The sequence below is a fragment of the Hydra vulgaris genome, chromosome 12, assembly GCF_038396675.1.
Source record: "Hydra vulgaris chromosome 12, alternate assembly HydraT2T_AEP".
Classification (NCBI taxonomy): Eukaryota; Metazoa; Cnidaria; class Hydrozoa; order Anthoathecata; family Hydridae; genus Hydra; species Hydra vulgaris.
Window position 1 is genome coordinate 7783358 of NC_088931.1, and position 24810 is coordinate 7808167.

General features: G+C 30.6%; 1 protein-coding gene across 1 annotated transcript in view; it reads right to left on the reverse strand.

Moving 5' to 3' along the window:
• Positions 1-18669: 18669 nt before the first annotated feature.
• LOC100206524 (uncharacterized) overlaps positions 18670-24810 on the reverse strand; it is a 54129-nt gene continuing 47988 nt past the window's right edge. The window contains exons 19-21 of the mRNA XM_065811416.1: positions 19594-19749; positions 19215-19422; positions 18670-19143 (exon numbers count right to left, since the gene is read on the reverse strand). Of these exons, the coding sequence (XP_065667488.1) occupies positions 18933-19143; positions 19215-19422; positions 19594-19749 (575 nt within the window). The 3' untranslated portion in view covers positions 18670-18932. The remainder of the gene's footprint in view (positions 19144-19214; positions 19423-19593; positions 19750-24810) is intronic.

Here is a 24810-nt window from a genome sequence, read left to right on the forward strand (position 1 = left end):
TTTTTGTTATTACCAATATTATTTTGTAGTGATTTTGAGAAATAATTTTTTTTAGCTTTTCTTTTCAGGTTTTCAAACAGGTTTTTGTAAATTTTATATTTTTTTTCGTTTTGATAAGTTTAATTTTTTAAGAATTTTTCATATAGTCTTTGTTTTTTTATTGAAGATTTAATAAAGATTCCTATTCATGGGACCTAAATAAGTCTTTAAATAAATTTTAGGATTCCATCTTGATTGGATGTACTATATGTAAAATCTGAGCTTTACGGTTTTAATGTTAAGATGGCTCATAATTAATAGAAAATACAAGTTTTTTACATTTTTGACAATTAAAACAAAGCAATTAGAGGTGTATAAATCGTATGTAATTGTTATTGCTACTTTTTAAGCTAGGTAGTTTACATTTATAAATTTAAAAATACAAAAAAAAACATAAAGACATAAAACTAATATTTGTAATCAAATCAAATATTTTATTGTGCTGAAAAATTTCTCAAAAAATGCAACTTTTTTAACAGTTTCCAAGCTCTATTTTTGATCAAGATAATATTTGACTCTTAGTCAAAAATTATATAGAACTTTGAACTACAAAAAGAACAACTAAAGATAAAGATCTACGAAAGATCTTCATCTTTTGTAGATCAGCAATAAAGTTGTGCAGCTGTGCCGCAGTGATTAGAGTTTTTGTTCAGAACCAAGTGGTCCCGGGTTTGACGCCAGCTATAGCCCAATAACAGACATGGTAAGGAAGCAAGCGTGAACTTCCTAGTTAAATGCTTTTCTGCGGTGCTATGTAATAAGACCATAAGGACTTTTGGGAGCACCATATTAACCACACACACACACACACACACACACACACACAAAAAAGAAACAAAATCTTGATTGAGTTCCTTTCTACACCGTTATTAACAACAGGTATGTTTTTGATCCATACAATAAAATCTAGCATCTGCGGGTAGTTAAAAATATTTATAGTTTTGAGACTATTTTAGAGCCATTTTTTTATACTTGCCCTTGATATGTTAAAATGTTTGAAGAGAAGGTAGCTTTGCTCAGAAACCAGCTCAGGTAGTGTGGTCTCTTCAAATTATGCATTTGATGGTTTACAACGTTGAAAATCCTCCAAGGACAAAATACAGAGTTGGGGAGTTAAGAATGGCATCCCATTCTCAAAAGAAAACATTTCCAATTTTCTGATTAAACTTTCTTTAAGTATAGGCTCTCTGAATAGCTTTCAAGTCAGTTTTAGGAAGCCTAGAACCCTAAAAAAATTTTAAAAACTATGTAACATAGCAATTTGCAATGAACAAACCTGCGTTTTTCAACTGCAGTCCTCTTTTTCTGTCAAAATATTACTGATATCTTTAGCAATATAAAGAGTAAAAATGAAGATAGCATCTGCTAAAAACTTTTACTTGTGGCAGGCGCCAGGTTTATTAAACTTAAAATCTTGAATTTTTGCTTCAAGGTAAACTTTGGTTAGTTTACAGACTATTCCATAATCTTTCCTAAAAAATACTACGTCAGTAGTTGCATTTGTCGGAAATGTCTTAGCTTCCTCTGCAACACTGCGAAGAACAGAGACAATCTTATGATAAAATATTTGCCACTTCAGTTGGAATAAATTTTTCTCTTTAATAACTTTCTTGCAGATTCCAGGCTACTTCTTTTGCTTTACATAAAGACCCCTTCTTGGACCTTCAATTTTCTCACTAGTTAAAGCAGTCTGTAATGAGGTACATGTACTTCATAAATGCATCTTCTGCACATTATCCACAACATTAGAACTTTTAAAATATCAGTAGGAATTTGAACAACTCCATTAACTTTACCTGTATTGTTTGCAGTTGTTTGACGGATTTTTATTTTGGTACTAAATTCTCCAAAAGCCAATATTACTGAGCTGAACAATAAGTACGAGACGCCTCTTATGCAAATTGAAGCAATGTCAAAAACAATTATTGAATAAGCATTGACGATTATCACCATTATAAAGCAAATCCAACAACTTAAGGAAAATCCTACTGCCTTTTCTAATACAATGGAAGTATGAAGAGTTGTACACGGAAAGAAAATACCTAAAACGCCATCTTAACTGGTCATGCTTAGTTTTGTTGCCGATGAGAACAAAGATCAAATGAAACGTGAAAAAACTTAAGTGTCTTTGGTATTCCAGCATCGACTAAAATAGAACTCAGCGAGAAACAATTAGCCGATGAGAACAAAATCAAAGACTTTTTTAACCAAGGTTAAAATCAACTCTTATAAAATCATTTACGGTCAAAAGGTCCAAACAAACCTCCACCGATTGATTATAGTCGAAACAACAAACATTGTTACCAAAAATAAAATAGCAGCACGGCATCAATGTTAATCTAGATTTGACAAAAAAACAGAGAAGACAAGATAGACGATTACGAGACTTGTTAAAAAAGAAAAACGAATCTCTTTATTTAAAAGACAACTGGGCGACGGCATGTCACTGCTATGTTGTTCGTAATAATGCTGTGGTTAAAGTAGACAAATAGCAATCCAGAATAAGTATTTTAACACCATACAATGACAGTTTATTGCAAGGTTATGCGGAAATATAATGTGGAGTTCCAGACGTGACGCTGTTAGCAGTGTTCCTAGACGAAAAACGAGATACAGTTGTAAAGGAGGCAAGTGTTTATGCTTTGAAGATATGCTAACATCGCAACAGAAAAAAAATTTTGCAGACAAAAGAAAATGCCAGATAAACAAACCAGAGATGCTGGATTGAGTTTCGTTGATGAAGTTAGACAAAAACAGTACGAAATTGTGGATTGGCTACGAGCAGAAATTGTGAACCGATCATCTAAGTTGCAAAATTCCTTGCTACACCACTGCGATGAACTGCCAGGTTTAATAAAACAAACTGAAGCCATTTACAAATAGTCGCAAATAACTCGAAACCTAGTTAAAAAAAAGCTCAGCGATTTATCAGTTAATACAACCGTCGGTGTGGATGGTGTAAGCTCACATGTTATGTAGAACTGTTCTGACAACTGTCCTGTTCTGACAACTTCTCGATACCGTTAATCACAATTTTTTAGAAATCACTAGATAGTGGGTGTTGTTCTGAATAGAAAAATGGCTAATGTTGCCTAACATTTCAAAAAAAGAAGGAGACTCGACCCAGGAAATTACAAGTAAAGTGATGGAGAAAATAACACGTGACAGTATGGTAAATCGAGCATGACCTTATCTAAAAAATCAACATGGATTTATTAGTAAAAAAGAGTTTGTGATTAATTTATTGGAGTTGATGGACATGATGTTAAAAGCATTATCTGGCAAGGTATCTATAGATGTAGCATTCTTAAATTTCAGTATAGCGTTTGATATGGTTCCACACAAGCAACTAATTCACAAACTCAAGGCATATACCGGTTTCAATAAATCGTTATAGATAATTACGTGTCATTGTGGTTAAAGGTGTCAGGTGGCGCCCCTCAAGGATCTATCATAGGTCAATTCTATTGATTATTTTCGTAATCAGATATCCGATATTGTAACTCACCCGTGTAAAATGCATGCTGATTACACGAAACTGCTGGCCCGTTTAGACCTCCCATTAGCCTCACAAAATCTTCAAAGTGATATCAACAATATAGCCAAATGGTGTAAAACCAAGCATATGAAACTCAATACCAATAAATATAAAATCATGCACATAGGTAGAACAAACAACCAGAATTGAAATGGCATTATAATTCAGCCTATGCAATCAATAAAGCCAACCATGTTCTGGGCATGTTGTACATTCTTACATTGTTCTGGGCATGTTGTACATTCAGTCACATGACTTATCACCTACTTAAAATTCTATACACAACGTTTGTACGCCCTCATCTAGAATTTGTGGTAGCAGCCAGCAATTCATCGTCAAGAATCGATTTTGATAAAAGACGAGCTACCCGCTTAATACCTTCATACCGTTGACTATCATACGAAGATCTTTTGAATCGACTAAATTTAACTTCTTTAGAAACACATTAAATTAAGGAAGATCTGATACAAGCGTGTAAAGTTTTTAGCAAGATGGACGTTGTCTCATGAGGTGAACCCCATGTTCTTGGTGTTTAAGTGTCAAATCCAATAAAAATTAGAGGACATCACAAAAAATTGACTAGAGAATACGCACAAAATTGCGAGCAAAGACATCAGTTTTTTACAAACCGAGTAGTAAATCATTGGAGCACATTGCCGTCAGACGTTGTATGTGGTATTTTTGTTAACAGTTTCAAAGCTAAGCTAGATGCAAAAATTTTAAATAATCCGCATAAATACCAAGATTACAACTAAATGAAAAGACTAAAGTACAACTTTATACTTAACATTATGTTTCCATGTAATTTTTATATATTCTTGGTGTTTTTGTATATTGATATAAATTTAAATTTGAGTATGAGGTAGATAAGGCTGCCATAACTTATAGGTTATACAGGGAAAACTGTTGCAGCATTTCAATACTATGACAACAACAACAACAACAACAACTACTACTACTACTACTACTACTACTACTACTACTACTACTACTACTACTACTACTACTACTACTACTGCCAGGGCCAGGGCCAGGGCTTATAGATATCAGAGGTCTTGTGCCAAAATATAAAATGAGACCTCCTCAGATAACTTTTTTTTTATAAATAACAACACAAATATAAAAATCAGTTTCATTCAATGCATGAAATAAAATATTCTTTTGCAAAGTGCAATTCTCTAAGCGTTTCTAGAAACAAAATCGTCAATCAACTCTTCCAATCTAGTTTTCTCCAAATGCTTATGCTCAATCGTGATCACTGCCAACCCATTAAGTCTTTCCTGAGACATTGAAGAACGCAAATACGACTTCAACAACTTCAGTTTTAAAAAGCTTTGTTCTGCAGATGCAACTGTAACAGGAATAGTCAACAATATTACATAAGTAATCATCGCATAGGTAAATAATCAAATTGCTTCAAAATCTTAACGGTTCCCATATTTTCTTGAGAAAGTAATTCTCTAAACAATTTCAACTCCACAGGTAATCAGAGGCGATTTTACAATTAAAATGGGGGGGGGGGGAGGATTAAATCCTCAAAAAGTATAACTTGAAAATCCCCTTCTTCGGGGGATGTAACACCGCCCCCCCCCCCAACACACACCCGTAAAATTGCCTCTGCATATAATTCATCTCTATCAATATCAGATTGACTATCTTTTGATTGCAATTTTTTGCTAATCATTTTCACAGCAGTTAACACTTCATGCCAATTGAGTCTCCAAGTTTGTTGGTTGCTAATCATTTTGCTTCACTTCTTATTCCTAAGTCACTATCAGTTTCTGCAACTTCAAGCAAAGCTTCTCGAATATCAGCCATTTTAAAACTTATAGCTCGGATACTATAAACACGGCTCTCCCAACAAGTAGTTGACAGTGACTTCAGAGTCAATCCTTTAACATTATCTTTCAAAATACTCCACCTCTTTGTAGAATTTTGTAAAAAATTGTGTAAATCCGTTGTATAACTCCAAAATGGTCTTTAGCTTTACCACAAGCCATATCACATAATGCTAAGTTTAGATTATGACAACCACAAAGTGTGTGGAACGCTTGAGGATTTTCATCTAAAAGTTTTTTTTGCACACATTAATGTTTGCCTTTCATGTTTGATCTATTATCATAACCTCATTGACCATGTCAAGACCTAAAGTCTCCACTTCATTTGTCAAAACATCAAACAATTCTTTTCCACTTGTATCTTTTACATTCAGAAAAGGTAAAAACTCTTCGACAACAACATTATTTGCAGAGACATTTACATATCTTAAGATCCAAGTCATTTGCCTTTCATGGCTGCAATCGGGAGTACAATCAAGAATCACAAACAAATATTTAGCTTCATTTATCTCCTTGATATTTTCACATTTAGAAGCCAACTCAAGCATCAACCCATTTTGCATGTTATGACCGAGGTAATGATTACCTCGGTCATAACATGCTTACTCTACTTGTAAAATGAGACCAATCCTCGAAACCATCATTTGACAATTTACCTATTCGAATCCCCTTTTTAAACACTTTGCAACAAAAACAAAACATCAAGCTCTTTTGAATACACAATTTCTTCTCAAGCTTTTTCTTTTCTTTTCTTATCAAGCTTCTTTCATTTCATTTCTTATCAAGCTCTTTTAAATTCACAATTTCTTCATTCTCTATCACACTATTCTCCATAAGGCAAAGTTCTACTGTAGAATAAAGATAGCAATCGTCTTCCAAAATTATCTATAGGGCCTTTCTCAATAGTCAAGTCTCGCTTAGGACTCTTAATCGCTGAGACATCGATCATCTTAGATTCTAAGACATCCTAATTTCTTAGATCATGTATATCAAGAGAAAATTCAGCATCATCCGAGTTGGTCTCATCATCGACAAGAGGATTTTCAACATTGTTCACGTTAGATTCATCATCGACAATAGGATTATCAACGTCGATTAAGGTAGGCTCATCATTGACAAGGTGATTTTAAACATCATTGACTAAATCATTATCAATTTCATCATCGTTAGGTGTAGAAACTTGAGGTTCTTTGAAAATAATTTCTCAAGAGCTTCTCTTTGAGAATTTTGTAGCTCTTCCCATTTTTTTTTCTGTTTCGTTTTTTTATATCCAGATTCATACTTTTTTTTTTTTTTTTTTTTTGTTCTTTATTACAATTTAAAAAAAAAACTTTATTACAATAATAAAAGTTAACAAGTCAAGATATCGTTGAGAAATAAATAATAACTATAAATATAAAGAACGCGGATGCTCAAAGAAGACCATTAGGTCTTGTCACAGAGAAACCTCTATTGAAAATATTTGAACGTTTTTTTATTTTTATTATTTATTTATTTTTGTTCAATTTTTTTATTACAAAATCAAATTTAATAATAAAAGTATATAAAGTTTGTAATATAATATTGTAAATTAAAATAAAAATAAACATACAATATTACAATAGAAGAGTTCTAAAACTTAAAAGGTAAAAAATGTTAAATAATTCACTAAAACTAAACATGTTAAATAATTGCTTGTGGATAAAAAAACAAACAAAAAAATAAATAAAAAAGAATATACATTATACACATATACTAAGATAAGGGATTTTCAAAAATTTAAAAAATTAAAAGTAGATTAGTATATTTTCAGTTGAAAAAATGAGTTTTTTAAGATTTTGTTTAAAAGAATCAAAATTATATTCTTGAGAAAAATTTTTAGAAGTATTTAGAACTATACTATTCCATAAAAATGGTCCGCGAAATGAAATAAAAAATTTCCCGAAATTAGTTTGAGAAAATGGTTGTCGAATTAAATTATCGTTCCTTAAAATATATTTATTCATATCTCTTTGTAAATACAAGTTACGAAAAGAAACGGGTGATAGGTGGGTCTTGCATTTATACATAAAACAAAGAATATTAAAAACATTTAACTCATATATATTGGGTGCTTTCATATTATATAAAAGAGGCTTGGCGTGAGCAAATCGGTCCTTGAAATTTATAAGGCGTGCTACATGCTTCTGTTGCCGATAGAGAGGTTTAAGTTTACTTTTATAAGTGCTACCCCAAGCAATGTTTGCATAATTAATATGGCAATGAATTAGCGAATAATAAAATTGAATTAAGGTATGTTTATCTAGAACGTTTCTTATTTTGTATAAAATGCCTATACTCTTTGAAATTTTATTGCACAAATTAGCAATGTGGCTTTTCCAATTAAGATTTTCATCGATATATGCACCTAAAAATCTTGTCACTAGAACTCTTTTAATAATTATGTTATCGATAAAAAGAAAGGGTAAGTTGCTAGGCAGCTGGTGCTTTTTACCATAAGGATGAAAAAGAATCCATTTAGTGTTATCAATATATAATGATAGTTTGTTTAATCTAAACCATTCAGAAATTTTGGTTAGTTCAATGTTCATGTTGCTAAAAAGTGTAAAAATGTTTTTATGTGAAAGAAATAAGTTAGAATCATCAGCAAACATAATTGTCATTAGGTTAGAAGCTTTTGGTAGATCATTAATATATATTAGAAACAGGAGGGGTCCTAATATGGATCCTTGAGGAACTCCACATGAAATATTTAACAAATTAGATGATACGTTATCATACTCATAAACAAATTGTTTTCCATTATTTTAACTTTATGATATTTATTTATGTAATCCATTATTTAGGTAACTTTTTAGCCAAATTAATATATTTCCAGTAATTTCGTACCACTCCAACTTTTTAAAAAGAGTTTCGTGATCAATAGTATCGAAAGCTTTTGCCAAGTCAATGAAAACGCCTTAAGTAAATTGAGAATTTTCAAATGAGTCAGATATATTTCTTGTAAATTATAGAATGTATGTTCGGTGGAATTATTTTTTTGGAATCCATATTGGTTGCTGTATAACAAATTGCTTATAGTAAGATGATTATAAATTTTATTGTACAAAATTCTTTCTAAAACTTTAGAGAATACAGAAAGTAGTGAAATTAGACGATAGTTACTTATATTCTCAATGTCACCACCTTTTAATATTGGTATGACTTTTGCTAATTTTAGAGCTTGTGGAAAAATTCCCTGTTTAATTGATATTGAAAAATCTTAAAGAGTATATCTTTTAAAACGTCAAATGAACTTATAATAATGTTGCCGTTAATACCATCAGGGCCTACTGCTTTGTTAGATTTCAACATTTTAAATGCAATTTCAAACTCTTCAAAAGATAATTTAAAAGAGTTTAAGTAAGAGTTTAGAGGGAAACATAGATCAATCATTAAGCTGTTTGCTATAGAAATGTTTTTTGCAAGATTTGGTCCTACAGACACAAAATATTTATTAAACTCTTCCGTAATTTGTCTTTTATCATATAAAAATTCATTATTATGTTTAACCATGTTTGGCAAAGGGTGAGATGTACTTTTTTTGCTGCCAGTAATTTCTCTTATAATAAACCAAGTGTGTTTAAAATTCAATTTATATTTATCTAGTGAATTTAAATAATGCTTTTTTTTTTTTGAGGCTTTCAAAAAGTTTAGCGTAATTTTTATATATAATTTTATTTTCATTTGTTTTACATTTTAAGTAATTAATGTATAATTTTTGTTTAATTTTTGAAGACTTACGCAAACCCTTTGTAATCCAAGGCGATTTAATACTTTTAGCTTTGAGATTTAAATTAACTTCAGGGAAATTAGTGTCGTAAATATCATAGAAAGTTTTAAAAAATGAGTTATAAACTAAGTTTGTATTATCAGAGGCGTTAAGCTCCAATCAATTAAAGATAATTGTTCTTTAAATAAATAAATAGAGATTTATTAGAACAAGTTAAAAAAAAAAAAAATACATGTTCTAAAGGACATACAGGTCCAATAAATAGACACTGACAATATGCCCTTAAATAAGAAAACAAAGTACGTAGGAACAAATATAGTTTGTAATAGAAACATTCAAGATTTCATTCATTTACTTTATAGACACAATGTTTATCGAAATTGCACAATTTTATTTTATTTTTAAAAATAAAAATGTTATCAGCATTTACAGCTTCTGATGTCAAATTATTCCAGATATTTACAACTCGTTGAGAAAAACAATATTTGCAAATGTCGAGTTGACATCGTTGCTTTCGAATCCTTAAAGTATGACCGCGGGTATAATTATTATTGTTAATTTCAAAAAACAAGTTTTTATCTATGCAAACCAAATTAGGCATAATTTTGAAACATATGACTAAATCATGTTTTAAACGTCTGAGTTCCAGAGAATCCAAAAAAACAACTGTAAACGGCTAGAATAGCTTAAACAACTACTATTAGCAATTTTTTTTGTGAATCATTTTTGAATATTTTCAATAGATTTAATTAACATGGTTTGGTGTGGCGACCAAACAGGAGAGCAATATTCAATAATTGGTCTTATATAAGAGGTAAATGTACGTACTAATATAATAGGATTGCGAGTTTTAAAGCATTTTAAGATTAGGTATGCTCTAGTATTTGCTACATGAATGACTGGCAATGTGTTTTTTGTAATTTTGGCGGGAGCCCATAATTACTCCAAGATTTTTTGGGTAAGATGACCAATCTAGAATACAATCACCTAACTTGTAATTAAAACTAGTATTATGCAATGAAAAAAGTGCTATTCTGTGTGCAAAACATTTCTTGCTGGCAATTGGCAATTGCCAAGTATCCGACCAAATAATTATTCTATCAAGAGCAACAGTTAAATCGTGGCTATGATTCATATTGCGATACGAACTGTATAACTGTATAAATCGTCAGCAAAAAGTTTTATTGTACATTCGAGATTGTTTACTACAAATGATAAGTCATTTATAAATAATAAGAGCAAAGTTGGTCCTAGCACACTACCCTGAGGTACACCACTTACAATTCGAATCGGATCTGATGAAGCACTACTAATCTTCACCTGTTGAGATCTGTCTGTGAGAAATGCAGTGATCCACTTTAAAAGGTTACCACGAATATTGTATAATGAAAGTTTAAATATTAATTTTGAATGAGATAGGGAATCAAACGCCTTTTGGAAGTCGATATATATAACATCTGTAATCAGATGATTGTCAAGTGCGGTACTCCAATCGTTAGTAGATTCTAAAAGATTCGTACATGTAGAACGTTTATTGAGGAAACCGTGCTGACTAGGAGATATTATGTTATATTTATTTAGATATTCAACAATATGTGAGTTGATAATTTTTTCCATGATTCGACAACAAGTACAAGTTAAAGAGATGGGTCTATAGTTGTTAGGATCCGATGTAGCTTTTAAAAATTGGGGAGACGAAAGCTTTGCGCCATTGATTAGGTAAAGCGTTTGATGTAAAACTAGCCTCAAAAATATATGAAAGAAGAAAACATAAAACATTAGCTAAATTTTTAAGAACTGCGTTAGGTAGACCATCAGGACCGAAAGAGGTACTTGGATTAATTCCCATTAGGGTTTTATACACTGACTCCACGGAAAAATGAACCGTGTCAATACTTATTGGATCATTAACATAAGTGGCAATATTAGGCAAATAGCAATTATCGTCTGTAAAAACACTTCCAAAGTGATTATTAAACACGTTAGCAATTTCTATATTACTGGAAGTGACCTTGTTATTGTTATTTTTGTCTATTAGATGGTGGTGCTTATTAGGGATATTCATTTTATTATTAACATATTTATAGAACTTGCTAATATTATTTCCCTCTACTAGGTTTAATTCAATTTTCGATTGGTAATTAGATAAGATTAGTTTGCAGTTCCTGGCGTATTGTTTGTAAGCTGATTTGTTATAAATAGAATTTTTACAAATAAAAACCTTGAATCTTTAAAAGATTCAAGGTTTTTATTTGTAAAAATTCGCTTTTTGAAAACATGTTTTTGATTAGGAAGTAACTTATTATCTATATTTATAGAAAAGAAAACAGAAAAATGATCAGATATGTCATTTTTAATTATGCCTTTTTTTAAGGATACGTTAAAACCATCAGTGGTTAAAATATTATCAATTAAAGAAGCACTTGATTGAGTAATTCTTGTCGGTTTGCTAATCAAAGGAATCGCACCCTTTTCGAGAATGCCATTATAAAACTTTTTAATGTTATTATTGACGTGGTATTGAAAACAATCTAAATTCAGATCACCCAATAAATAGATAAATTTATTTTCGCGGTTACTTTTTTTAATAACGTCATTACATAAAAACGAATTAAAATTTTTAATTTTACCTGAAGGTGGGCAATAACAACAACTTAGAATTTTATTTTTTAATTTATTGGTTAAAATTTCAATCGTTAAAACCTCTTTATCAGCATCAGTGATGCTCATGTCATGCCGGGTAAAATATTGTAAGTTATTTTTAACATAAATAAGAACGCCTCCGCCACGCTTATTTGTTTTTCGTGCCAACGAAATTACATTAAAACCCGGCAATTCAAAATTGGTAAAAGAATTTACGTCATCCGAACTGCACCATGTTTCTGTTAAGCAGATTATATTAAAAAGATTACTAGTTTCTTCAATAAAATTACTAAAGATTTCAAAATTTTTCTTTAAACTTCGAATATTAATGTGAATTGTGTTAATATTATTTTGATCAAGAAATCCTTTAATTTCATGGGTATAAAAGTAGTTGCAGTTATTTTGCAATGCATCAGAATCAGTAAAGTAATTGAAATCAGGATCAAATTCCTCGTCTAATAAGAAATCATTAGTTCAATTAATTTAAGGTTTCGTTAGAATCCATTTAATTTTTTTTTCATATTTGAAATGAGATCAAAGAATTTCTTTTATAAATCCCGTGTGAACAATTTATTATATACATCTTTAGCGTATTTACCCTTTGCCCCAAATCTTTTGCCTCATTCAGGAGTTTTTTTCCGCAATTCCAACTTATGATAACTACAATCTTTATTTATGTAAACCTTTTGAGTCCATAATTTCATAGTCGTATATTTTCTTAATATCGTGGCTTTGTCTTTGTAGTTAAGTTATACTTTCTAGTTAGAGCCATAATTTTTTAATTAATTTTAATTATTTTTTAATTTTCAATAATTCGTCTCTTAATAAGAAATAAATAAATAGATTCAAAAGCAAACTTAAAAAATTGAAAACAAACAAAAAAATCCAAAAATAAAATAAATTATAATTTTTTTTATTTTATCCATTTATTTAACCCAAAATTGAAAACTACAATTTCTTTTATAAGTTTACAAGATTAGGTTAGGTGTCACTCATATAGTTAAAAACTTGTCATTGGAGTGACACCTAAATAAAATAAACAAACAAATATAACGACTGCAATATTTATAAAATTAAGTTAATTTAAAAAAAAAAAAATGATTAAGCTATAATAAATTAAAAATAAATAAATATGAAAACACTCAATTAAAACAACAGCGAACAACAATAAAAATAATTTGCAACAAAAGCTCAATTAATAACAGACAATACGCAAACGAAAAGGCAAGCACAAAAACTTCAAAACAAAAACAAAAACTGCATAAGGAAAAGGCAAATGCAAAAACTTCTACAAAATAAAATAAATTATATTTGTTAATCTTGGTGGAAACAGAAAAACGTAAAAAATTTGTCGCAAATTATTTTTGTTTTAATTAGTTTTTTTTCTTATTTTTTGGAACATTTTTCAAACTTTTTTTCTTTTAACTTGTTTCTTCGTTTTTAATTAATTGTTTTTATTTTATTTTGTTAAATATATTAGTTTGTTTTACTTTTTTATTCATTTTTTTGTTTTATTTTTCTTTAATTTTTTAGCTCGTTTATACCTTTAGATAACTTTTTTTTGTCCTTTAACATTTTTTATTTCGTTTTTTCTTTTCTCTTTTTTACCTTTTCACCGTTAAATAAACACTTCCGCCATTAGCGATGTCGTGTGAGGAGGCTACTTATTTGTGGTAAATTCTCTCAACTCTATAACTCCGAAACACGAACCTTGACAAACAAGGCCGCTGCGCGGTGAAATCAATTGAGCGTGGTACTACCAGGGACGTGGTAATACCGCGCTCAACTGGTTTCGAACTCGGAACCTCTCGCTAATAAAACAAGCGCTCTACCACTACACCACTACCGCATATCAATTGATTGATAACTGATAAAGGAACTGTGCAGCATGCACTAATCCCGTCGCATTAATTCATACAGCATATAAATTGATTGTCGTCGCATAATTGATACCGCATATCAATTGACTGGGCAATTGATAAAGGAACTGTGCAGTGTGCAATATTCCTATCGCAGCAACGTTCTTGAGAAGTTCCAAAATTAAGTTTTATAATTTTTTTTGGGGGGGCCTCTCTAATGGGGATCCTGTTCGAAGAACCGGACCTCACACCCTGAAATCGGCCCAGCCGGCAAATAACGTTGAAATAACGTTGAACTTACGTTGAAACCTAACGTTGAATTTACGTTGATTTAACGTTTAGAATGAAAGTTTATTTTCAAAATTAACGTTAATTCAAAACGTTAATTCAAAACGTTGAATTTACGTTGAAACAACGTTAAGAATGACAATTTTTTTAACGTTGATTTATTAAAATTAAACCGGCTGTTAAAAAACGTTTTGTTATCACAGAAACCGTTGATAACAAAACATGACCAATAGTGCTGTTGCACTTCTCTATTACATTATTAAGGTATATTACGGATATTTTCTCTTTTCCATCACCTTCTTGAAATGAAGCGTATTTTAGAAAATCAAACAATATTCAATTAACCGAGGTTTCTTTTGCTCCATTGAATACAATAGAAGAAGCTGTAAATAAAAAAAAAAATTTTCATTTAAAATTTTGTTTAATAAAATTATTTTAAGTTGAATATATATATATATATATATATATATATGCATAAATTTAATATTTGCATAAAATTTACAATAACAAAACACCCGTAATTATTTTAACTAACTTCCAAAATAAAAATAAAAAGTTAGTTGAGAGGTGAAGGATTAAGCAAAGGATTTAATTTAGTATTTAAAAAATGGTTCGTCGATGTTGTGTAACAAATTGCAATGGCAATTTTAATCCTCAGAATAGAGTTAAAACATTTAGACTTCCAAGAAACATTGAAGAACGAAAACGTTGGATTGTTATAATACCAAGAGATAATGGTCCTGATACTAATAACACCGTAGTATGTGAAAGACATTGGCTAAAAAATTATTCAACTGTTACTGATTATGGAAAGCTGAGACCTTGTGATGCTCCTTCAGTATTTGATTGTATAAAGCCAAGCTTAGTTCCTACTGTACCCATGCCACTTAGAAAAACATTAAAAAGTTTATATAAATATTTAATTTACAAGAAAAAATAGAAAGTATTAATGTTTTATATGAAAAGTTAAGTTGTTGTGAAATAACACCTAAAAAAGAAGTTGTATATCAACAAATTTTGTCAATGAATAAAACATGTGTTGGGGAAAAAAAGTATCCAATTGAAACAATTGTGCGAGCATTTGAGTATTTTTCTATTTCACGATCAGCCTACAACCGCATCAGAGAAGATTTTGAACTTCCAAGTTTACGTACTTTAGGAAGAATTACATCTAAATGTAAATCTTTAGATGATACCACTTATATCAGACATATTTTTTCTAATCTTAGAGATGATAGACAAAAAACATGCATTTTACTTCTTGATGAGGTTTATGTTAAACCAATGTTGCAGTATCATGGTGGCATAGTATTTAGTAAATCAGTTAACAAACCTCATCTGTTAGCAAACACAGTACTGAGCTTTTTGGTTGTAACATTGTTTAATGGACCAAAATTTTTTTACAAAATGTTAACAGTCAGAAAACTTGATGCTGAGTTTCTTTTTGAACAGACAACCCCGATTCTTGATGCAATTAAAACTAATGGGGGCAATGTTGTTGCTATTGTCTGTGATGGTAACAGAGTCAATCAGAACTTTTATAACTTTTTTGAAAAAAAAAGAAGCATGGTGTACTAAAGACAAGTTTTGTTCTTTTTTTTGATTATGTTCATTTATTAAAAAGCATACGTAATAACTGGATCACAGAAAAAACTCAAGTACTTGAATTTTATATTGATGGAAAAAAAAAATAGCACGGTGGGTTGATATTATTAATTTGTACAAGCTTGAGACAAAAAACATTGTTAAAATGTCTAAATTAACAGAAGTTTCTGTTTATCCAAAGCCAATTGAAAGACAAAAAGTTATCACTTGTCTGCAAGTATTTTGCGATGAAACATTATCAGCATTAAAAAGTCATCCAGACATGCATGAAATTGAAGGGACGATTATTTTCATTTTTAAAGTCGTTGAATTTCGGAAAATTTGTAATGTTCACAGTCTATATGCAGACATTTGTTTGAAAGATTCTAATCAAGCTGCTATTGCTTCTGCTAATGATGACAATTTAAGCAAACTTTCTGCAAGGGTGATTTTGCAATACAAATGAAAAAAACAGAAAAAGGAAAAAGAGTCAAATTACTAACAAGAGACACTGCTAATTGTTTAGCTCAGACCTGTTATGGTTTGGTTCAGTTGTCAAAATATCTTTTAGATACAACTCATCAGTATGTATTATTGCAGATCCATTAGAAAAGCTCTTTGGAAAATTTTTACCAATTGAGGGTATTTGCAACATTATTGACAATTTACCTGCTCTGTGTGATTCATTGATTGTTGATATTAAAATGTCATTAGTTTATATTGCTGGGTACATTATTCGTGAAGATGAAAATCCAGATGACACCTTTTATTTCTATGAAGCGTATGGAAATTTTGTAAAGGACATAAATCGAGGAGGTTTAACAATTCCTGGTTACAAAGTTTGTCAACTTTGTAACCAGGAATGGGCAACTTACTGTTACATTCTTTTTTTATGAAGTATATAATGCCACTTGTCGGTCATCACTGTGTAACCTCCTTATGATGCTATCAGAATTTTATTCATTAGGTATGCAAAGGCATCATGGATTAACAATGACAAATATTTTATTTAATAATTATTGTCGACACTATTCACCTCGTTCCCACAAGGAGCCAAAGCAGAAGTTGATAAAACTCAGCCTAAGTAAAATTTTTGCAATGTTTTTAACAAAAACTGTAAAATAGTGTTTAGTAAAATATCTAAAAAGCTTGTATTTACTTTTTATTCTCTAAAGATTTTATATCTTTTTTCTCAAAAATTTTGTTTTTAATACTTAAAAAACCCATTAATAAATTTTGTGGTAAATGCTAATATTAAATTATAGCAAAATATAAATCCATATATACTAAATTGTTTAAACATAATTAGTTTTAGGTACATTTAAGTTAATTTAAAATTTTTATAAATGTTATTCGTTAGTTATATTACAATGTTAGTTATAAACAAAATTTAAAAATAAATAAATAATAAATTCATCTTTTCACATTTTTTAAGTTACTTTTAGTAGATATATCATACAAATATTATATACATGCGAAAATCACCTAACTGAAAACGTAAACTACTGCAAAGTAATATTTTTAATCTTGCCTCCAGTTTTTTACGCAAGCCGCGCGTTGGCAAGGCCTGTTATATAGTAAGCCATGGCTGAGTACTGATCCGTGGGGAGCCACAGACGTTACATTTAACCATTCTGATAAAAAACTTTAAACAACAATACGTTGCTGCTAACCGCCCAATCATGACTCTATCAATTTTAAAAGTTGACTGCAAATACCTATGATGAATGACTGCGAATATCGTATCTTTTTAATCAGGCATTTGCGTGGCCTTTAATCAAAGGCTTGGTAAAATCAGTTTACATTACTTCTTCCACGAAATCACATTGAATTGCCTCTGTAAGAATTCACACGTTTTAAGTAGGTTACTGACACCCTTTATTAAGAACAAAACTGTGTTCGTATTTGGACATAAGATTATGTTCTGTGCAAACAGCATTATATGATGATGTGGAAAACCCTCAAAAGTTTCGCATGGCACTGATGCCATGAGAGAGGTAATTTGAGGGTTTTTGTTTATTACTTTTTTTAAAGATAGGCGTTACATTAGAGCATTTTCACTGATCATGGACAGTATCGCAGTTGATGTAATGCTTATATATCAACGTGAGCGGGTCAGCAAATGCAGAAGCACATTTTCACTATACTCAGGGATGTATATCGTCATATCTCATTGATTTTGTCTCGACTAGATTTGCTATTTTACCCATTACTGCTGGTTGTGAGACAAAGTCGTCGTTAACGTCACACACAAATTCTGTTTAATTATAAAAATTTAGTAGTGGTTCGATTATAAAAATTGTATGAAAATAATTGTTCAGAATATGGCATATTAATTGTGATCAACTGCGGTTAAATAAAATATTTTTTTACCATCTAATACTAATTTTGTATTTATCTATTGATTTCAGATATTATCTAACTCTTTTTTTCCATTTATTTAATCAAAAATAAAAAAAATAATTTTACATTATCGGAGTGACAATAATAAAATAAACAAAAAAGAAACAAACAAGCAAAGTAATAATAAAGACATATAATAAATATAATAATAAGCTAATATAGATAACAATAAAGATAATGGTAAACTAAAAATAAAAAATAACAACAAAAATTACACTGCACTATTTTCAAAGCGTGTGTGTACTTTCTTAATTTATGCTCTTAAACAACGCATATGCGTTGTTTATGCCCATTTGTAAACGTAAAAATTTGTTTTTTTTGTCTTTTCATTAACTTAAATATTTAATAGTAAAAAAAAATCTGAGACTTTTTTATATATTAAGGTTCTTTTTAATCAATATTTTATTTAATTAACTTTTAACTTTGTTTTACGTTGATTTTTTTAATTGTTTTTTCTTCTTCAATTTTTCATTAACAATTTTCTTCAATCTTTTTATTTTTAATCTTTAATATTTGCCCTGTTTTCACTTTCCACATTTATCTTTTCATTTTTTATTTTTCCCCATTAAATTAACACTTCTTTTGTTTGCGATGTAATTGCAAAGAATGATTATTAAATTATGCCTATGTAAAATTTATAAATCCCTCACCGATATGGGGAGGGGATAGAGGGGTCTAAAATCAAAATTAATCTATAATTATATATTTAAACAAAATAATAATAAGTTTAAATAGTACTAAAATATTTTTAATTTTAACAAACTTTTATTATATTTATGTTATAAAAATAAATTTAAAAAAAAACTTACAAAAATTATGAAATATTACAAAAAACGCAAATTTAGGACAATATTAAGAAAATATATAAATCATTCAAAAAATTTTAAAAATGTCATAAGAAAATCGTTATAAAAAGCCTATTAAACAATTCTTCTATCGTTTTTATATAATATATTATATTTCAAAGTATGAACGCTCAGGATTAAAGATTAATTAAAGGATGAATGCTCAGGATTGAAGATCAGAGGTCCAGCACTTGAATTTGAATCATTAGTAAATCTTCGCCTTTTTCGTCTAACTCTTTCTAATTCTTCTGGTTTTGGCGGAGCAGGAAGATCGTCGTCTCTCCAAGACCAATTAGATTTAAAATGACCAGGTTTAAAAGGTGCTCTTGCTATATAATGTAATGCAGCTTCAAGTCTAAAACATTAAATTAATTTTACATAAAATCTATTCATATTTTAAGCTTGAATAAATTGTGTATAAGATACCTGTGAAAAACCATAGCAACAAACTGTAACAGCAAAACAATACTGTACACTGCTAAAAAAGCCAAACTGGCAAACGAAGTTCCAATCAAATTAAGAGATTTTCCTTGGTTCATAACTGTAACCATGAAAGTTAACCACAACACATTGGCAATTCCCATTACAAGCAGCGTAGTATCACGCAGGTCACTAAGCTTTTCTACCAACTCTCCTAAACCAATAAAAAATGATTCCATTATTAAAAAAGATTTCCGATAAAAAAAAATCATAATTAAGCAATTATGGTAATATTTTATAAAATGCTTGAAATACTAAAAACTAAAAATATTTTATAAAATGCTTGAAATACTAAAAACTAAAAATACTTTTAAAAGTATTTTACCACTCGAATTAAAAGCTGCTTGTTCGGGCAATAAACAAATGCTTCTTAAAGTATCCCAGAATTCAAATTCGGCTCCGTCATCTGCATTGTCTTCTTTTAAATTCCTTGTAACTTCTGACATAATAGCTTTTCTTGCTTCACGAATACGAGTTTGAGCTTAAAAAAAAGAATTTATAAACAAAAACTTAATGATTAAATTCGATACCATTTAGAACTTCTCCTCTATTATTTTCTCTAAAGATTTTTGACCTTCTCATGTTATTTTCTCTAAAGATCTTTGAATAATATTGAAAATACTTTTAAATAACTTTAACAATTTCAATATATGAATACTTTTATGTAGAGAAAACAGTATCTGATTACTGAATATATATATATATATATATATATATATATATATATATACATATATATATATATATATATATATATATATATATATATATATATATATATATATATATTCAGTAATCAGTAAATACAGTAATATAACCATATTTAAATCTTGCCCTAACTTTAACCCTAAGCCTGACTTTGATGCTGATCCTAACCAAACTCTCAGTAGATGTAGCAGCACTCCTAGGGGAAGCAGGCTAAAAGATAGTCGATGCATGTACTTTTCATTTTGCATAAAAGTTGCTTAAGGGGATAGTTTTTTTACAAAAAAAAATGATGCTTAAGGGCACAAAAAGTTAATGAGTACACAAAAATATCCCCGATAATGCTAATGTCCCCGTAAGTATTCATTTTTTTGTAAAATCTGTCCTTATAAGTAATACTATAGGTGTATAGTTAGTTAGTTAATTAGTTATAATAAGTTGCAATGCAAGCTTATCGGCTCACATGAAGTAACTCATCCGAGGATAAGCCACTGTAGCAACTATGCTGAAGGTTGTCCAGCCGATTCTTGAATGCATTGACTGTTTCTGCATTCACTGTATCGTCAGATAGCGAGTTCCAATAGTTCACGATTCTGTTAGTGAAGAAACTGCTTTGCAGTGCGCTGTTATGGACTAATTCTTTTCTAAGTTGTCCTCTGCAACCAGCTCTTGGCACTCTTGTGATTGTTGGTACACACCATTTCACTTTGTCTATTCCTTTTAATATTTTAAATTGTTGAATGAGGTCGCCCCTTTGTCGACGCAAAGTTAGACTAGTTAGGTTGAGTTTGATTAGCCTTTCTTCATAGCTCTGTTGCCTCATTGCGTGTCCAATCTTGGTGGCTCGTCGCTGAGCTTTTTTAAGTGTTTTTTAGTCCTTTTTTGTTGATGGTGACCAAGTACATACTGCATATTCCAAATGTGGTCTGACATGCTGTATAGAGTTTTTTCCATAGTGCTGGATCTCGCGATATAAACGTATTTTTTAACAGTCCAAGAAATTTATTTGCGATTGATGCGGCTTTATTGACTTGTTTTTCTGGCTTAAGATCTTGACTTATTGTGACTCCAAGGTCTATTTCTATCATCGTTGTTGTTAGATCTCTTTTTGCACCTGATAGTGGATCTAGCATAATGTATGTTGCTGATTTGTTTGCTCGTCGAATGTGCATCACTTTCGATTTACTAAGATTTAGTTGCATTTGCCAAGTGCAGCACCAATCACTTATCTTGTTGATGTCATCATGCAGGCTTTGGTATCAAGCTCTTCGTTTCCTGGCCAGATTGGTGCTATTAATTTGGTGTTGTTCGCAAACATTTTGCAGTAAGAGTTAATGTTGTCTTGGAGGCCGTTAATGAAGATGCCAAATAAAATTGGTTCTAGCACGGATCCTTGGACAACACTGCTAGACACTGGTGCCCATCCTGATGTTGCGAACAATTTCCGCCTAGAACAATTTGCTGTCGTCGATTTTTTTAAAAATGAGCGAATCCATGCAAGCAGTTGACCTGTTATTCCATATTTGCTCAGTTTTTCAATAAGGCTAATATGCTGAACTAAATCAAATGCACGTGAAAAGTCGAGAAATAAAATTGTTTTGGTGGCTAAGTCCATAGCTTCCAGAAGGTTTGTTGTACATGATTTATTCGGGACAAAACCATGTTGTTCGCTACAAAAAAGGTTTTTTTTTGTGAAGTAGTTGATAAGTTCATTCCTTACTATTTTCTCCATAATTTTGCATGGGACCGAAGTCAAGCTGATTAGTCTATAGTTTCCGAGATCTGTTTGGCTTCCTTTTTTAAATATCGGCATTTCTACTGAATGCAATGATACATTAAATATGAAAGATAGTGGCTTGGCAAGTTCAGTGGCGAGTGCTTTTAGAACGAATGGGTGAACGTTATCTGCTCCTTGTGATTTGTTTCCATAAACTTGAAGTAATAAACTTTTTACTTTGTCCACCGTGATGTTTATGTTGCCTCTTATTTGTTCTATGGTTGAGTACGTTGATTCGATTGTCGTATTTTTTACTAAAGACGGACTTGAATTGGTGATTTAATAAATCGCTTATGTCCTTTTTACTGTTTTTTAGTTCACCGCTGTCAAATTTGAGGGCTTGTATTGAAGTAGATATTTTTAATTTGCTGTTTATATAGGAAAAGAGTTTTTTTGGATTTTTTTTGTCGTTTTCTAAATTGAACTCATAGTTTTTTCTTGTTTTTTTTTATGCTTTTCTTATATCTCTACTTGCATTGCGGTATTCCTTTACATTGCGGTATTCCTTTACAAGTTCAGTTTTTTTCCGTTTTGAGACTACATTTTGATTCCACAGGCTTAACTTCAGTTGAGATAATTTTTTTATTTTATTGGTCACCCATGGCGCTCCTTTAGTTGTTAAATTTACTGTTTTTTTTGGAATGAATTTTTCACATAGATCATAGTATAAGTTAAGTAATTTATCATAGCTTTCATTTGCGGTTGAGTTATCAAGTAAGTTTTCCCAGTTGATTTTTTCTGGTTCTTTTTTTATTGATTTGTAGTCACCTTTGTAGTAATTAAATTTCTTGCTTGAAAAGGTTTGGCCAGGTTTTTGGGAAACAAGAAAATTCCATTTGATTACTAAATGAGCTTGTTTAGTTGTTTCAAGTGGTGAGTCCGATTGTAGATTTTTTATTTGATTTACATCATCACATATCACATAGTCAAGAGCGGTTTCACAATGTCCATTTGCTTGTATGAATGTGGGAAAGTCAACAAGTTGAGAGAGGGAACTGTCGTCGAGCATATCAATGAATTTTACAGATGGGTTGTTTTCAGGGCCAGTTACACACACGGTACCATAATTAAACTATTTCACATTTGGGAAGTTAAAATCACTGCAGATGAGTGTTGAGCTAAATTTTTTAGTGTCAACAAGTAGCTTTGCCTTACTAATGCTTTTTCTAATTGCAGTATCAGTTGACAGATCATTTGTATATCTTGAGGTAAACGGTGGTCGATATAAACACCCTATCAGAATGTTTTCATTGTTTATGTTTAATGAACGCCAAATTTGCTCACAGTTTGTGTCTATTAATTCTTTATAATCAATTTCAACAGATGGTAGGTCTTTGCTACCATAAATTACGACTCTTCCATAGTAACCCTCTCTATCTTTACAAAACACATTGTTACTGTCCAGATGTGGGACTGATTGGCTTGTGAACCACGTTTCACTTACTAAAATTATGTGGAGGCAGTTGACTAAGACATATGCTGTGAGTTTGTTGAGTTTGTTTGGATTTAGCAATGTTGCATTAGTGTTTATACATCTTATATATTTATCATTATTTATTGCTGCTATCAAGTTATTAATTGGTTGCAAGTTTTGGTGTCATGTGGCGAACTTAGTTGATGTTAGTATTGGTTTCTTGCTACTGTGATCAAGTTGATATTTGGTGATTAAGTTGCAGTATAAATTGGCGGGCCGAGATGTTCTTGTTGGGCATTGTTTGATAATATTACTATACTGTTAGCTGACAACAAGTTTGTGGCGTCGTGTGGCAATTTGAATGAGTGAGGTATTCGCTTTTTATTGCTTTGATCAGACTAATATTTGATGATTTTCGGCATAATTTAGCGGGCTGAGATGATGATGTTAAGCGTTATTTGTTATTGTTACGAAGTTGTTGATTGGTGATGAGTTTTCATCGAGTTGTTTTTCTTGTTAACATATCAATGAGGTTGCAACAATTTTTATTGCTTGCTCTTTTGCTATAAATTTGATTGGTCTTTTTTGTGTGATACCCACACGAGTACACCATTGCGTATCCCCCAATAGTAGCGCTTTCCATTTCTTTCTTTTTTGTATTTTAAGGTTTTTCCATTTTCTTGTTCAATGTGAGTTAGTTTGCTGTTACGCTCATCTCTTTCAATTCTTAGTCTCTTTTCTACGTCTCGTTCTGTCTTTGTTTTATCCCTATCAATGTACACGTTGTTGCAGCCTTCCATTGTTCTTAGCTTGTTACGCTTCTTTAACAGTTCAATTTGGGTATTATAGTTATCGAGTACTACTATTGTAACTGGAGGTTGTTTAGTTGCACTTATCATGTTTGCAAATGTGTTGGTTGCATTTCTTGCTCCGTTTCCTTCCGTTTTTTTCTCTTTCGTTCAGTTCTTGAGTGACTTGTACAACAATGGCTCTATCTCTGTCTGTTATTTTTGTGCCCCCTTTTACAATGTACGCTAGGGTGACTGAGTTTGTTACTCCTCTGCTTGTTGGTTCCGCTTGTTTCAGGATGGTAATTTTTTTTTCAAGATCAATTTCTTTTTGTTTTAGAGCTGTAACCGTCTCTTTGTTTATTGTTGCCTGGGTTTTCAGAGAGCTGATCTCTCCCCCAAGTTCTAGGACTTGAGCGGTCAGCTGCCTTATCCAGTCCAGCATATCAATTCGAAATTCATTTTTTTGTCCTTGGTAAGAATTTGATGAAGTTTGATTCGATAGCTGCAGAAAATCTGTGTATCTTGATGCCATAATACTAGTGAATTATGGGGTAACAGTTTTGAAGTTGTCTTCTTTGAAATTGTTGCCAAATGTTATATTACTTATATATTATTAGTTGCTTAATCTTATTATACAGGGACTAAAACATTAAGCAACTTATAATATTATAAAACATTTCAGCGTGTATTTTTTTCCATATTCACCCCAAATTCTTTTTAACACAATAAAACAGGTTTTGGTAATGTGTTTCTTTCCTATATATATATATATATATATATATATATATATATATATATATATATATATATATATATATATATATATATATATATATATATATATATATATATGCC